A 16,362-nucleotide genomic window follows, 5' to 3' on the forward strand; every position below is an offset into this window, starting at 1 on the left:
GATCATGACCTGAGCCGAAGGCAGACGCTTAACTGACTGAGCCACCCAGGCGCCCCCCAAGACTCAGGTTTTAAAATCATGTCCTTAGTATCATGACAGCCCCTTCCCACACCCCCACCACTACCACCCGGTCCCTAACCTAGCTAGTTACCTCTTACTTTGCCCACCAGTCATGCTTCTGTCAGGTCACTCATCACACTACATTGTCATTCTCAGACTCTGAGCTCCTTCCTTGCATTACCAAGCATGACAAAAAATGAATGTGTGTGAGTGAAGGAAGGAATGAACTTTACATTATGGTGGAAGACTCAGTAGACATGAATATGTATTAAACCAAAAAAGGGAAACTAAGCTGATTCTGACAGTCTTGCCCTGAGTAGCTGTCAGACCCCAGGGGAGAAAAGACACAAACACTGCCAACCCCAGTGCCAGGCAGTGATGACTGAGACACAGGAAAGCATAGGAAGGCACAGATGCCAGGAAGCTCTGGAAAAAACTTAGAACAGGATATTGGAGCCCAGCTTTAAAGCACAAATAGAACTTTTCCTGACATAAAGTTGGGGAGGACATTCCAGAAGCATGATGTCCACTGTATCCGACTCAAAGAGCTGAGTCAACCCTGAGAATTAATTCATAGTGTCGTTCAGCATCAGTTAGGGTTGGATATTTTCTAGTAATGAGCAGTAGTAACTGAGTCGAATCAGGCAGCACCAAACCACAAGTGGTTAGAAGTGCTCCACTGACAAGAGCTAGAGGCAAGACTTTTATAGAAAAGACCTAGAAGCAAAGCAAGGAAATTATTTGATTGCCTATAGTTGAAGCAGGTGTCTTATTTGGGAAAGCCTCGTTTGTGATTGTCCTTAGGTTTTGATTTCTTAACCTTGAGGCATTTACAGGCTTAGGTTTGGGTTTGCTAAGGCATTAGAACCACCTCAGTCTAATAGCCTCCTTATTTAATTTAACATTAATAATGCTACTATATGGTATTTATTATTTTTAAAAAACTGCATGGGTTCTGAAGTGCTTTTCATTGACACTGACGCTGAAATTTTCTTCTTTATGTCAGCAAACATTGAAATACCCAAACGAGTATTTCATAATCTTCTCCTTTACAAATGAGAGACCTGAGGGAAAGCGGCTGGCCCAAAGCCACAGAGCAAGTTCAAGACCAGGTTGAGAAGACCTAGGGGTTCTGAATCATCCTACGGAGTTTATCCTCAATCATTTCCCCTCTGCTGCTATTTGATGTGTCTTCAGCAGGGGCAGAGTCTCCCCATCCCAATCTGGGAAAGCATTCCCAGAAGAGGACATTTGAATTTCATTTTCCAGGATGGCAGGCTGGAGGTCACCAGATGAAAGCATTCTGACTTTCCCTCTCCCAGGGCTCTCTCTCAGGGAGTATACTGCTCCATCCTGACTTTTCCACCTCAGTTAAAACCTAAATTAAATAACCTCCCTCAGGGCGCCTGGGTGGCTCAGATGGTTAAGCGTCTGCCTTCGGCTCAGGTCATGATCTCAGGGTCCTGGGATCGAGTCCCGCATCGGGCTCCCTGCTCCTTGGGAGCCTGCTTCTCCCTCTGCCTCTCTCTCTCTCTGTCTCTCATGAATAAATAAATAAAAAAAAATTAAATAAATAAATAAATAAATAAGTAAATAACCTCCCTCAGTACGCATACTATTATCATTACTATACCTAACATTGGGAAAGTGAGGCAATGTGTTGTAGATCAACTGACTCGGGCTGAGACTCATGCTCCTCGTTTGCTTAATAACAGGAGCGGCTCTTCCTCTTTCCCCACCCTGCTTCCCCATCTTTATTTGCACCTTGCGCTGAGTTTCCATTTTCTACACATCTTAGCTGGAGAGATTCCCTGACTCCATCCTCAGAGACCTGGGATTTTTTCCTACTTCATGTTTTTGCTCCCGCATCGTCCCAGTACATCTTTTCAGTAGCTCCCGTATCCCAGTTCTAACTTCCCTTTCTCTTAGCATTCTCTGCTGTACGGCGCCAACATCTACTCGAAATATGGCGCCTCCCACTCCGACACACTTCCCGCTCACTAGGCGCGGCCATATTAATCCCCCCGGCTCCGGCCGACTAAACACCCGGTAAGTCTCGCGATAGAAGCAGGTCGCGGGCTGCCCTGCTTCCGCCGTTAACACCGGAGAGTCCGGAGCGCTGGCGGCGGAGGGGGCGGCCCTAGCGCTCAGCTGAGGGCCCTGCAGGCGAGGCTGTGAGTTGAGGGTTCCGGTCTTCAGGAAAGGAAGTTTCAGTCCCTGGCTGCGGTGTTGGGAGTAAGGGCATCATGTTTGATCAGCGACAGAGCATCTCTAGCGGTCCGTAATTTTCGGTCTTAATTGTGGTTATTGATTAAACAGCCCCGCTCAAAATAGTGATTGCCGCCACGTGGAGATCGGTATTTAGTGGTGCTGCCGGTAGTGGACTCTGAGGGGGTTCAGCGGCTGATTGGGAATTTGTGGGACTAGTGATTGAGCGTGTCTGTGTGATTCTGCGTCTCTCAGAGTCACGGATTGGGGTCACATGGATATCAACGGTTGGGTCCTGAAGGCAGATACCCATTTTTAGGGTTATTTTGGATCAGTGTGTGGGGGTTGTAGTGGGCTACTGTTAGGAGCCTATTTGGTAGCTTGGGGAGCAGATGGCTCGCGACCAGGGATTGGGGCTCCAGCCCTGAATAATAAATAGCTTGCATTCAGGCTGCACTCCACACATATTGTGTGCTGGGTTTTCTTGTATGGGTTTTATGCATGTAAGGGTATGAGAGTCAGGGGAGAGTTCCCATCCTCCCCCCGGAGGTTTTGTTTCCACCCTTGGATCTGTCTGGTGAATGGACTTCAGGCAGTTTATATTCTCTACTACTGTCTTTTAGCTAGCTAAGTACTTCAAGCCGAAGTCTCTCAAAAACCCTTTCTCAAAGCTGTGGCTTTTCCCTTTGCCTGTCTTTCAATCCATGTGCTCTCTCTGGATAATTTCAACCACACTCATTCTATCAGCTTCCGCCTTTAAAAGTATGACTTGCCAGTCTATAGCACCAGCCCAGACATTTCTAACACGCTCCAGATTCACAGTAGACCACTGTCTCCACATCTCTGTGAGGTTTACTCACAGGATCTCAACCTTAACGTGATGGCAGTAGACAATAGCATCTTCCTTCTCCATACTTCACCTGCTAATCCTACTATGTTCATCATTATGAATAACGTCACTCGCTCATCTTCTAGATGGCCATAGTACAAATCCTGGAGACATCTAGTTTTCTCCCCACCCTTCTCCCCATGTTGGATCAATCTTCTGATCCTGGTGATTTTGCCTCCCTGACATCTCTCCAGTTTGTCCTACCCATTCCCACTGCCATGGTCTTAGTTCAGGCTTCATCATCCCTTGCCTTAAACCTCTATCAGGAAAACCCAGTGTCAGAGTGTTGGACACTATGGGCAAGTCAAAGGAAGGAATAGCTGAGTCTATCCAGGAGACATTTGAAAAGGCTTTCTAGAGGAGGTGACATTTGAACTGAGCCTATACATTTGAAGTGGTCCGATAAGTCTATGGATGAGAGTGACTGTTACAGCTTATTGAATTTATTGAGCTAGTGAATTGTGCCCTTTAGAACTTCCTTGATAGGAGTTTGGGTTAAGAGGTCAGTAGAATAACCGCTGATAAAAAGTAACAGTTCATTCTAGAAAAACTGGAAAATGAAAATGCTAAATATAACCCAATAGAAATCACTTGTAATTCTACCACCCAAAGGTAACCATAACATTTTGATGTATGTCCTTTCACACACTTTTTTTCTTTCAAATATATTTCTTTTCAATATATTTGTTGTTTTATAACCTATTTTCTTGCTTTGTAATACAACAAGACCCTTTTTCCAAGTCTGTAAATACTTTTCTAAGATAATTTAATGGCTGTCTAGTATCCTATACTTTGATAACCAATGTAACCAATCCCTATTGTTGAACATCTAGGTGGTTTCTACTTTTTAAGTGATCAAACAGCATCGTGATGAATATCCTTGCAGATATATCTTTATGTACATCCATGCTTATTTTTTTAGGATAAATATCTAATTATAGATTTATGGGGTCAAAGGAGGAGAAACTTCTTAAACATACAATGGGATACACATCTATAAAGATAAAACAGACCATGGCCTGACCCTTTCAGAACTGTAATAGGTTGATGTTATCAGAGCATAATCTTATGTGGTCCCTCAAAGGAAACTTTGAAAGGGGCAGTCTCTGAAAGGTAGTCTTTTATGTAGTTGGTTATAGGAATTTCTAGGCTCATAGTTCTGGGAATCACAGGGCAGGCCCAGATTCTCAAGGTGGTCTTCTTTTTATCCCCTCCCTGCCCATCCCAGCTCTATCTTTACCGATATCTGCACCTTCTGAAGAGCAACAGAAAATGACCAATTCTCAGGTAAGTGAGTTATTTATATCCCATATTATTTTCCATTGTATTTGAGGCAGTTTAAAAGAATTAATTCAGTTAAATGAAAAAATGTAAATAGAGATCTGGGAAAATAGAAAATCTAGACCAAATAATGTGTGAAATATAGTCATACAAGTTATAAGATCTTTTATAGTTATTGAAGTTGAGCATATCATCTACAATGATAGGATTTATATAACACATTAAATATGATATTTTCTTGAGGGAAGTAAAGAATTTTTGGCATTTAGGTTTGAAATTATTCTCTTGATGCATACATATGATGTAGTAGACAGTGTCTTTAACATTTACCAACCCATGATAAATACCATAGGAGGCCTCCCTATAGCTGTTTCTTAAGTCATTTCTCAAAATAACTACAGGGCATCATAACAAGGCAGAATTCAATTTCTGGGCAGTAAAATCATGGGGCCCAGGTACATAGCTGTCAAAAAATCTGTCTTGATCCATGAATAAAAGTTTGTGAAATTGGTCCAAGGAATTAATACTATTAAAGGTCATAATAGTATCAATTTTAATTTGCAGTTTTTAACCAATAAATAATGAATTATTTTTCCTTTAAAATGCAATAGGTTGGGGTGCCTGGGTGACTCAGTTGATTAAGTGTCTGCCTTCGGCTCAGGTCATGATCTCAGGGTCCTGGGATAGAGTTCCGCATCGGGCTCCCTGCTCAGTGGGGAGTCTGCTTCTCCCTCTTCCTCTGTGCTCTCGCTCTTTCTCTCTCTCAAGTAAATAAATAAAATATTTTTTAAAAATGCAATAGGTTGAGAGCCTCAAAGTGTATTATCAGGTGAGTATGCTTCATGGATAGTGGAAATCAAGTGAATTTGCTCATTTCTGTTGGTTTATCACTCAGCTAAACATTGCTAGCAAGCATCTTAGTGGTTGTGATTGTCATATGGTTTTAAATGTTTTTATTTGAAGATATGTATCTAATTTTTATCTATCATGTTCCATTGGTTATACCCACTATGTAGCACACAGTTTCAGTATAGTAGTCTTCAAAGTGGGGAGCATCCATTCCTTAGATGTGCAAGGTGATCCCCTGAGGTATGGGGAGAAAAGAACTACCTACATATCTTTTTTTTTTTTTTAATTTTAGAGAGAAATGAGTGAGAGAGCACGGGTGGGGGGAGGGGCAGAAGGAGGGGGAGAAAAAGAATCTCAAGCAGACTCCCTGCTGAGTGCAGAGCCTGACACAAAGGGCTCAATCTCAGGACCCTGAGATCATGACCTGAGCTGAAATCAAGAGCTGAAATCACTCAACCAACTGAGCTACCCAGGCGCCCCTACCTACATGTCTTTTTAATGACCATATCTCAGTATTGAAATAATTTATGTTTTTTTAAAAAGGTATATATTATTGATGTGTGCACTTTTTTTTTTTTTTAACTGAAAAATGTCTCATCAAGAGTCACCTCATTAGAACAAAAGACACTCCTGTCATCCAGGAAATTCTAAGGATTTTAGGAGTTCTGTGTCAGGAACCAGACAGAGTCAAAGAACAAATATTAGAGCAAAAGATGCTCGCCACACCTTTATTCCTTAGGAAATTTTAAGGGTTTTGGGAATTCTGACTAGGAGCCAGGGATGAAGACCAAAATATGTATTTCTTATCATATCACAGTATCCAGTCTCTGATTTTAGAAGTTTGGGGAGGGGCGCCTGGGTGGCTCAGTCGTTAAGCGTCTGCCTTCAGCTCAGGTCATGATCTCAGGGTCCTGGGATCGAGACATGCATCAGGCTCCCTGCTCCGCGGGAAGCCTGTTTCTCCCTCTCCCACTCCCCCTGCTTGTGTTCCCTCTCTCACTGTGTCTCTCTCTGTCAAATAAATACAATCTTTAAAAAAAAAAAAAAAAGAAAGTTTGGGGAATACTGGGTTATGTACCTGTAATTCTGCACCCATTTCCAATGTGTGGGGTTTCTTCCCCATACCACCAGGCAATCAATCTCTGACACCAGCTGGCTGTCCTGCAATTTGGCTCAATTTTGACACTATCCACTTGGAGATAGTGTCAGATCCTATAGGTCAAGGGCTCGGTCCCACAAGACTGCCCTTCACTTCAGATGCCAATCACAAGTCCAAGTTGTTGCCTCTGCTTTGGACTCACTAGGTATAAATCAGAGGTTCCCACAACCCCCTCCTTTGGTTCTATTAATTTGCTAGTGTAGCTCCTGGGAGTCAGGAAACCAATTTAAACACTTGATTGCCAGTTGATTACAAAGGATATTAAAGGATACAAATCAACAGCCAAGGAAGAGATACATAAGACAAGGTCCTGAACAAAGAAGCGTGGAGTCCAAGGTTTGGCACCTGGCATCTGTCACGTGGAAACATTCTGGTAGCCCTCTGAACTCTCTCGGGTCTTTCTAGAGGCTTCATGATGTGGGCATAATCAATTAAATCATTGGCCATTGGTGATGGATTGAACCTCCAGCCCTACCTCGCTCCCCCCAAATCAGGAGTGGGACTGAAAGTTCTGTCTACTCTTGGTTGGTGCCTCTGGTGACCAGCCACCCCCTCCTTAGGTGCTTTCCAAAAGCCATGTCATTATCATAGCAAAAGGCACCTTTATCACCTTCATCACAGGAAATTCCAAGGGTTTTAGGAGCTCTATGCTAGGAAATACAAAGACCAAATATATATTTCTTATTCTAAATCACATTATCAGTACTGTTGGTACTAAAACCGAACTAACATGAGTTTACTCTTTGGTGAGTCACAGATAGAAACTACACCAGGGAGAGTTATCTCACAAAGGAAACTTAAACTAAAGTTAATTTGGGCCAATAGAATTTTTGTGGTGAAATATAAAATTTGCCATTTTAACCATTTTTAAGTGTGCAATTCAGTGGTATTATGTTTGCAATTTGTGAATCCATCACCACTCTCTGTTCCCAAACCTTTTTCATCATCCCGAACAGAAACTCTGTACCCATTGAGCAATAACTCCCATTTTTCCCTTACCCCCACAGCCCTTGGTAAACTCAAAAACTACTTTCTGGCTCTATGAATTTGCTTACTCTAGGTATTTCATAGAAGTGGAATCGTATGAAATTTGTCCTTTTGTGTCTAACTTACTTCACTTCGCATGTTTTTGAGGTTTATCTACGCGGTAGCATGTATCAGAACCTCATTCCTTTTTATGGCTGAGTAATATTCCATTATATAAACACATTTTGTCTATCCCTTCATCTGATGGACACTCAGGTTGTTTCTACCTTTTGGCTTTATTGTAAATAAAGCTGCTATGAATTGCCTACAAGTATCTCTTTGAGTACCTGTTTTCAAATCTTGGGTATATACCTATGTCAACCAAAATTCCTGGAACGCAGAGATTTAGTCAGAGGCAAGGGAAAGCTTTATTGCCATACAGTGTGTAAACCAGGGAGATCGCAGCCTTCAGCTACAACCAAAAGTGTGCTCTGAAGGGGAAGGTTTATGTTTGGGGTTAAATAGGCAAAAACTGCAAGTTCTGTGCCCTTATCCAGGTTGGTCAGACTGCAGGCCTAAGCTGTAACCTGTCATCCTAAGGAGTAGAATGACAAACAGGATACAGCCTGCTATTCCTGGTGGCAGCATCAGGCTGTGGCAGCCACGGAGAACATGGTAAGATGTGTTGCAAGGGATTTTATGGATTTTGTTGACTTTTGTGCAGGTTTGTCACCTCATGATATGCTAACTGGTTTTGTTTCCCATGGTCATTTGGGCAGGTTAAAACTGTAGTTTCTCTCCCTTGACATGAAGGACTCCATCTTGTCTTTCAGCTGGTGTTGTCCAATTATTGGGGTCTTTTTTTTTCACCTAGCGGAATTGCTGGGTTATATGGTAATTCTACATTTAACTTTTGGAAGAACTGCCCAAGTGTTTTGTGTAGCAGCTGCACCATTTTACATTCCCACCAGCAGCCTATGAGGGTTCCAGTTTCTCCACATCCTCACTAACACTTGTATTTTCCATTTTGTTGATTATAACCATCCTATTAGGTGTAAAGTTGTATCTCCTTGTGGTTTTGACTCGCATTTCCCTAGTGACTAGTAAGGTTGAGCATCTTTACATGTGCTTATTGTCCATTTGCATATCTTCTTTGGAGAAATGTTTATTGAAAACCTTTGCCCATTTTTAAATCAGATCATTTGTCCTTTTACTGTTGGACAAGTAGATTCCACTTCTCTCCTCCCCCCAGACCTGCTCGCTCTTACTTTCTGGACTTGAGTGGGATGCCAGTTGCTTAGCCTGAAACCCAAGCGCTCTTAGTTGATTACTCTCCTTCCCTCATCTTCCCACTGTCTTTCAGATACATCTTAGTTGGATTTGATCAACATCAAATTTAAAAATTGAATTCTCTTATTGAGGTGGAACCTAATCATGGTTTGAAAAATAAGTAAAAACAAAGTAATACTTTATTACTAACTGGTCATAAGTTATTCTATTCTTCTTATTTCTAAGTAGGTATTTAAAAAAATAAATTGACCAAATTAAATATTGCTTACATTTTATTGTCTTCATTTTAGTTTAAACTTTAAAAACAATGGTTTTGTTGTATTTGATTTTTATAAGTTCTTTAAGGGAAAATGCCAACATACACAAAAATTTAGAGAACAGTTTAATAAACCCCTGTGTTTCTTCTTATATTTTCAGCGATTACCAGTGTTTTTCCAATCTTGTCTTTCCCCTCTTACTTCATTTGTTCTCTAGAGTTTTTTGTTTGTATTTTTTTATTTTTAAGTAGGCTCCATGCCCAGTGTGGAGCCCAGAGGAGGCTTGATCTTAACGACCTTGAGTTCAAGACCTGAGATGAGATCAAGAGTCAGATGTTTAACCAACTGAGCCACCCAAGCACCCCTGTTCTCTAGAGTATTTTAAAGCAAACCCCATAAATGACATTTCATCAGTATATGCTTGTTTTGCAGATTTTGTTATCTTCGTTTTAGGAACTGATACTGGTTTTCCCTTTAGTGGTTTCCTTTTAAAATCATTTATTTAAGTAAAAGAGTTGTTAAAACTATTAAGTCAAAGATAGTGTGAGTGACATGCAGATACATAAAAATTGTGAAAACAGTAAATGAATAAATGATGTCTGAGCATTATTCCAAAGGTACGAACAGTTCCTTGAATTTGCCATGTTCTTTTTCTCGTCCCCATCGCTTTTTTCTTTACTCATTTCTCCATCTAGAATGATCTTTCTCCCTCCTCCATACCTTACTGGAGTTTACACTATTCATTTTTTTTTTTTTAAGATTTATTTATTCATTTGAGAGCGAGAATGAGAGAGAGTACATGAGAGGGGGGAGGGTCAGAGGGAGTAGCAGGCTCCTTGCTGAGCAGGGAGCCCGATGCGGGACTCGATCCCAGGACTCCAGGATCATGACCTGAGCCGAAGGCAGTTGCTTAACCAACTGAGCCACCCAGGAGCCCTTTTTTTTTTTTTTTAATTTATTTATTTGAGAGAGAGAATGAGAGACAGCACGAGAGGGAAGAGGGTCAGAGGGAGAAGCAGACCCCCCGCTGAGCAGGGAGCCTGATGTGGGACTCGATCCCAGGACTCCAGGATCATGACCTGAGCCAAAGGCAGTTGCTTAACCAACTGAGCCACCCAGGCGCCCTACACTATTCATTTTTAACACTTCAAAAAAAGTATTTTATCTTTACTTAAAAAAATTTTACATTTTTCATTATTCATTTTGCATAACTGTATATCACCTACAAAACCCATCTCAGCTTCCCCAAATAGAATCATTTCTTCTTTCCCATTTCTATTATAACCCATTTAACACCCAATAGCATTTATATATTTACTTGTTTGTCTCCATCTACTATTCTGTAAACTTCCAGTGTTTTCTTCATGTTTGTATTCTGACCATCAAATAGTGCAGGTTGTGTTGTGGCCTAATACGTGCTTATTGCTGGAAAGAGAGGATGAATGGTTTCTCAATAGCAGAGTTTTTCTAATAGGAGTTCTGCTTCTCCCACATAGTAAAACTGGCCTCATAGTAAACATCTTCTTTAATTTATTATGATGAACTCTGCATGATTAAACATCTTTTACACATCACCCAGTGTTTTTCACTTTAGATTGAACAGGAATGTCCTGTTACAGGGATTTGTGTCACTCAAGGATGTGACTGTGGACTTCACTTGGGAGGAGTGGCAGTACCTGGACTCTGCTCAAAGAAACTTGTACAGGGATGTGATGCTGGAGAACTATAGCAACCTTGTTTCAGTGGGTAAGAACATCTCTCAGAGGGTACTGGATATTAGTTATCTGCTGCTGCATAACAATTACTTCAACATTTAGTGGCTTAAAACAAACAGTTTAGTTTGGAAGGGCTTAGCTGGGTGGTTCTGGCTTGTGGTCTCCCGTGTGGCTGGAATCAGATGTGAGCAGGGGCTGCAGACATCTGAAGGCTGTTCCTAAGATAACTCACATGGCTGTTGACAGGAGCCTTCAGCTCTTTCCTCACCATGGGGGCCTGTTCTCACGACATGACAAACTTCCGCAGAGAGTGATCCGGGAGAGCCAGGAGGAAGTCACAGGGCCTTTTGTGACCGGGTCTCTGAAATCACAGACCATCACCTCTACCTTACTGTGTTTATTAGAAATAGTTATCAAGTCCAGCCCATGCTTAAGGGAAGGAAAGGACTTTTTGAAGGGAGGAATGCCAAGGAATTTACGAACATATATTAAATCCACCATAGTACCCAATTGACTACCTTTCCTTTCTTATTTACTAAAAGCTGCTGGGTCTCTGCATGTTTAATGAGCTTCATTTCAAACTATAAAGGTCAAAAGAATATTGATTTTGAGTACCAAATACACCATTGGACTTGGATGAAAAGAGAATGGGTGCTGCATCCTGCTCATTCTTTGAGGGTTAAAGACAATGGGCTGTGCCCAAGTTCTTAGTTTTTATAGATTAATTGAAATAGAACATATGTAGTAAAGTGCTCAAACCTTAAATATACAGATTGATGCATCTTTTTCCTATGTTATTTAACCACCGCCCAGATCAAGGTGTAAAACATTTCAGGCACCCTAGCAGGCTCCCTTTGACCCCTTGCCATTTATCTCCTCAGAGATAACAACTTGTGGCTTCTATCACCATAGATTAGTTTTGTCTGTTCTTGAACTTCATGTAAGTGTAATCACTGTAATTGTCTGGCATCTTTCATTTAACATAGTGTCTGTGGAATTCATCCATGTTGTTGCACATGACAATATTTGTTCTTACTGTTGCACCATATTCCATTTAACGAGTATAGGGTAATTCATCAACTTATCCATTCTGTTGATAGTTATTTGGCTTATTTCAGACTTGGGTCATTGAATAAAGCTGTTTTGGACTTTCTTTTTTTTTTTAATCTTCTTGTTCTGTGTTTTTGTCTTTGTCTTTTTTTACTTTTTCTATGGACATTCTTATATGCATGTTCTAGTGGAAATAAGTATTTTATTTCTATTGGGAAATTTCTGGGTCATGGAGTACATGTATATTTAGCTTTAGTAGATACTACCAGACAGTTGTCCATAGAGGTTATACCAATTTATTTCCTACTAGCAATATATGAGAGTTCCATCAACATCTGATAATGTTAGTCTTTTTAATTTTAGCTATTCTGGTGCATATGTGGTGGGCTTGAGTTCTAGGATGGTTGGATGTCCACTAATGGCCAAGTCCTGTATCATTTCCCATAAACAGGATGTCAGTCTCTGAAGTCAGATGTAATCTCATTGAAGCGAGGAGAACCATGGATGAAGGAGGAAGAAATCTCAAGTTGGGCCTACTCAGGTAAGTGAGAACCTGGCATATGGGAGACAGGGATGTAAGATTAATCCTGATTAATGAGACATTTATCTTTGAAATATTTTTTAGGAAATCATTCTTTAAGGTCATAGATGTCTAGAAATGGCTGAAGACAGTTGGTGTGGGATTGTCAAATACCTAAATAACACTGCTACATATCTAACAACCATGCAATCCATTTTCTTTGCTTAACTTTTAGAGAGAGAGAGAAGTAACCCCCTTACCTGTACTTTGGATCTTATTTATGCCCATGTCATTTAGGACATTTCTTAGTTAACCTCTCTTTGGCTAACATCTTCAGCACCCTATTCTTCCAGAATGGGCTTATATTCCTCCCTTTATGCATTTCCCCAGTCTTAGATATGCCCTCTATCAAAGTAACTTATTGAATGATATTCATATCCTTTATAATTACCTTGTTTTTCTCACCTTCTTTCAGTGTGATATGTCTTAGAGTTATAATCTTATGCTTTGTGTTTTTAAATTTTTCAGATACTCCAGTAATATAAATACTACTTTGCCTTCTTCTTTTTCTCCTTTCTCTGTGACCATTTTTACTGGATTTTTTATGTTATTTTTATTATGTTGGCTGTTTTCCTGCCTTTTTCAGTGCTGCTTATTAAATTCTCCTTACCCCCTATCTATACACAATGGAATATTATGCAGCCATCAAAAGGAATGAGATCTTGCCATTTGCAACGATGTGGATGGAACTGGAGGGTGTTATGCTGAGCGAAATAAGTCAATCAGAGAAAGACATGTATCATATGACCTCACTGATATGAGGAACTCTTAATCTCAGGAAACAAACTGAGGGTTGCTGGAGTGGGGAGTGGTGGTGGGAGGGATGGGGTGGCTGGGTGATAGACACTGGGGAGGGTATGTGCTATGGTGAGTGCTGTGAATTGTGCAAGACTGTTGAATCACAGACCTGTACCTCTGAAACAAATAATGCGATATATGTTAAGAAAAAAAAGAAGAAGAAGATAGCAGGAGGGGAAGAATGAAGGGGGGAAATCGGAGGGGGAGATGAACCATGAGAGACGATGGACTCTGAAAAACAAACAGGGTTCTAGAGGGGAGGGGGGTGGGAGGATGGGTCAGCATGGTGATGGGTATTAAAGAGGGCACATTCTGCATGGAGCACTGGGTGTTATGCACAAACAATGAATCACGGAACACTACATCAAAAATTAATGATGTAATGTATGGTGATTAACATAACAATAAAAAATTAATAATAAAAAAAGAAATTCTCCTTACCCCCTGCCCACACCTCATAATTTAATCTTTCATTCCCCCCCCAAAGTTTAACCAATTCTTTTTCATCACTCCATTTTTTGTTTATTTGTTTTTTTCTTTTTTAAATAAGTTCTGATTCATGGTGGTTTTCCATGACCTGAAATGCTTGTTTGAGTATATTTAATTCTGTTTAGAGTTCAGACAAAATTTTATTTTGCTTTATGGCTAGTTTTCTTTTTGGTTTTGGTTTGACAAGGGACAATTTCCTCTGTTGATAGCTGCACAAATTCATTTCCTGATTTTCTGTAGTAGTTCTCTATGGACCATATATTTCTTTGTTCATTTTTATTACATTACAGTATTTTCATAAGATTTTTAAATATTATGGAGTCCTTCTCTGTTAATATAGCAGGGCCTTTCCCTCCTTCCTTTCTTTTGGATTGAAGAGGAGTTTTGGCTTTTCTGGTTTTGTGGTTCTCTTTGTCTTCCAGGACCCTGAATTTCCCTTGTTTTCTTTCCCCATTAACACCACCCAATTATGAGCAGGTATTTCTTCCTTCCTTTTTTGCCTTTTTTCCCTCTCTCTGAAACTGCCTATTCTTCAAACTCAGTTTCCCCCTTTTAATAGAGCCTGTCCCATCCCATGCTTTTTGTGTCATCTGACTCTTTAAGATGAATGTACTTGGAAAGCCCTACCCTGTAGTTGTGCTTCTACCTGGTTACTTATAAAATATTTATGAATATTGTTATATTTAGTGTGGATTTAATCTTTCTGCTGGTCACTTCAACTCACCTTCAGTCTCCTTTGCTAGCATCCTTCCTCTGTCTTTCCTGAAATGATTTTTTGATCTGCTTCTGCTTTTCACAGAGCCTTGTGGTGGATTGGCCCTGGTGCCTCGTGGAACTTTGACACTGAGTTCATCACCTCTTCTTTTTCCATTGCTCCCTTACTCACTTCTTTTTCTTTTAGGTCTGTTTCTTCTTCTGTCTTTGAGTTTTAAGGTCATATTCTTACATTTCAAAACTGATTGCACTCATTATCAGATTTCTATCTGTTTCTATTAAAATGAAGAGCTTTATTTGTTTTTTATTTTTGTGTTTTGTTTTGTATTCTTCAGAGCTCAAGAGTGAAGTAACATCATTTACACTTGGGCTTTTTTCAGACTTTTGTATTAGACCCAAGATGAAAGAATTAACACCATGGAAGAGCATTTCTGAACAAGTGATACTTCATAACATGATTGTATACTCAACTTCTGAAGATTGGAGACTTGAAGATGAGATAAATCACCAGGAAAACCAAGACAAGCTTTTGAATCAAGTTGCATTCATTAGCAATAAGCCACTAACTGAGGAGATAGATCATGAATGTAACAATGTACTGGGGAAAGGGATTCATCTAAACAGAACATCTAATGAACACATCGGAGCCTTCATGCAGAAGTCACACCTCTTTGTACAACCAAAAATTCTAACCAGTGAGAAATCATATAAATGTATTCACTGTGGGAAGGCCTTCAGTGGAAAGTCAGGACTCATTGCACATCAGAGAATTCATACTGGGGAGAAACCATACAAATGTAATGAATGTGAAAAAGCCTTTATTCAGAAGTCACAACTCACTGTACATCAGAGAATTCATACAGGAGAGAAACCCTATAAATGTGGTGAGTGTGGGAAAGCATTCATCCAGAAGTCAAACCTCATTATTCATCAGAGGATTCACACAGGGGAAAAACCCTATGAATGCAAGGAATGTGGGAAAGCTTTCATCAAGAAGTCAACACTTAGTATTCATCAAAGAGCTCATACTGGGGAGAAACCATATGAATGCAGTGACTGTGGAAAAGCCTTCATCTGGCAGTCACAGCTTGTTGTACATCAGAGAACTCATACTGGGGAGAAACCCCATGGATGTAAAGAGTGTGGAAAAGCCTTCAACAGGAAGTCAGAACTAAGTGTACATCACAGAATTCACACTGGAGAGAAACCCTTTGAGTGTAGTGAATGTAAAAAAGCCTTCATTAAAAAGTCAGATCTCATTGTACATCAGAGAACTCACACTGGGGACAAAAGGTATCAATGCTGTGATTGTGGGAAAGCCTTTATCCGGAGCTCACAGTTCATTGAACATCAGAGAATTCATACTGGGGAGAAACCCTATGAATGCAGTGAATGCAGAAAAGCTTTTATCCAGAAATCACAACTCACTGTTCATCAAAGAATCCATACTGGGATGAAGCCGTATGAATGCACTGAGTGTGGAAAAGCCTTTAGTAAGAAGTCACACCTCACTGTACATCATAGAATACACACTGGAGAAAAACCCTATGAATGTAGTATTTGTAGAAAAGCTTTCAGCAAGAAATCTACTCTGACTGTTCATCAGAGAATTCATACGAAACAGAAACCCTTTTAATGGAATGAGAAAACTTAAATGATTAAAATTTCATCACACATCATAGAATTCACAAAGTCTAAAAACTCTATGAATATACTAAACATGGGAAGCCTTCAACAATAGCTCCCAAACTATTAAGCACCAGAAAATCCATACTGAGAAGCAAGTTTGAAAAATCATGTATCCAAAAAATTATATTGGACATCTTGGTTCAGCCTAATAGTAAGTTTTTTAAGTATGTAGAAAAATCTCAATCATAGGTGATTGGCTTGATCACTTGTGGTGCAAATTTTTTAAACGACTGAGCTACCCAGGCATTCCAAGGTACAAATTTTTTTAATGAGTGAGTACAGTTGATCATTGAACAACATGGATTAGGGTCCCCCTGTGCAGTTGAAAATTCATGTATAACTTTTAACTCTCCAAAAACTTAACTACT

The 16,362-nt window shown here is 40.1% G+C and overlaps 1 protein-coding gene across 5 annotated transcripts; it reads left to right on the forward strand.

Moving 5' to 3' along the window:
* The first annotated feature begins 2,171 nt into the window (after positions 1-2,171).
* On the forward strand, positions 2,172-16,158 carry LOC118017800 (zinc finger protein 268-like). Of its 5 annotated transcripts, none has more exons than XM_035016028.1 (5): positions 2,175-2,337; positions 4,386-4,444; positions 10,579-10,705; positions 12,176-12,265; positions 14,641-16,158. In XM_035016028.1, exons 1-5 carry the CDS (start codon positions 2,307-2,309, stop codon positions 15,939-15,941), a joined length of 1,608 nt encoding a protein of 535 aa, XP_034871919.1. In that variant the 5' UTR covers positions 2,175-2,306; the 3' UTR covers positions 15,942-16,158. The 5 variants fall into 5 exon arrangements, with proteins under 5 accessions (XP_034871923.1, XP_034871919.1, XP_034871920.1 ...); XM_035016029.1 differs by having other exon boundaries at positions 14,686-16,158; XM_035016030.1 differs by having other exon boundaries at positions 2,252-3,769.
* Positions 16,159-16,362: the final 204 nt, after the last annotated feature.

Source organism: Mirounga leonina, unplaced genomic scaffold (assembly GCF_011800145.1).
Source record: "Mirounga leonina isolate KUSES-001 unplaced genomic scaffold, KU_Mleo_1.0 Mir_170, whole genome shotgun sequence".
In the NCBI taxonomy this organism is placed as follows: domain Eukaryota; kingdom Metazoa; phylum Chordata; class Mammalia; order Carnivora; family Phocidae; genus Mirounga; species Mirounga leonina.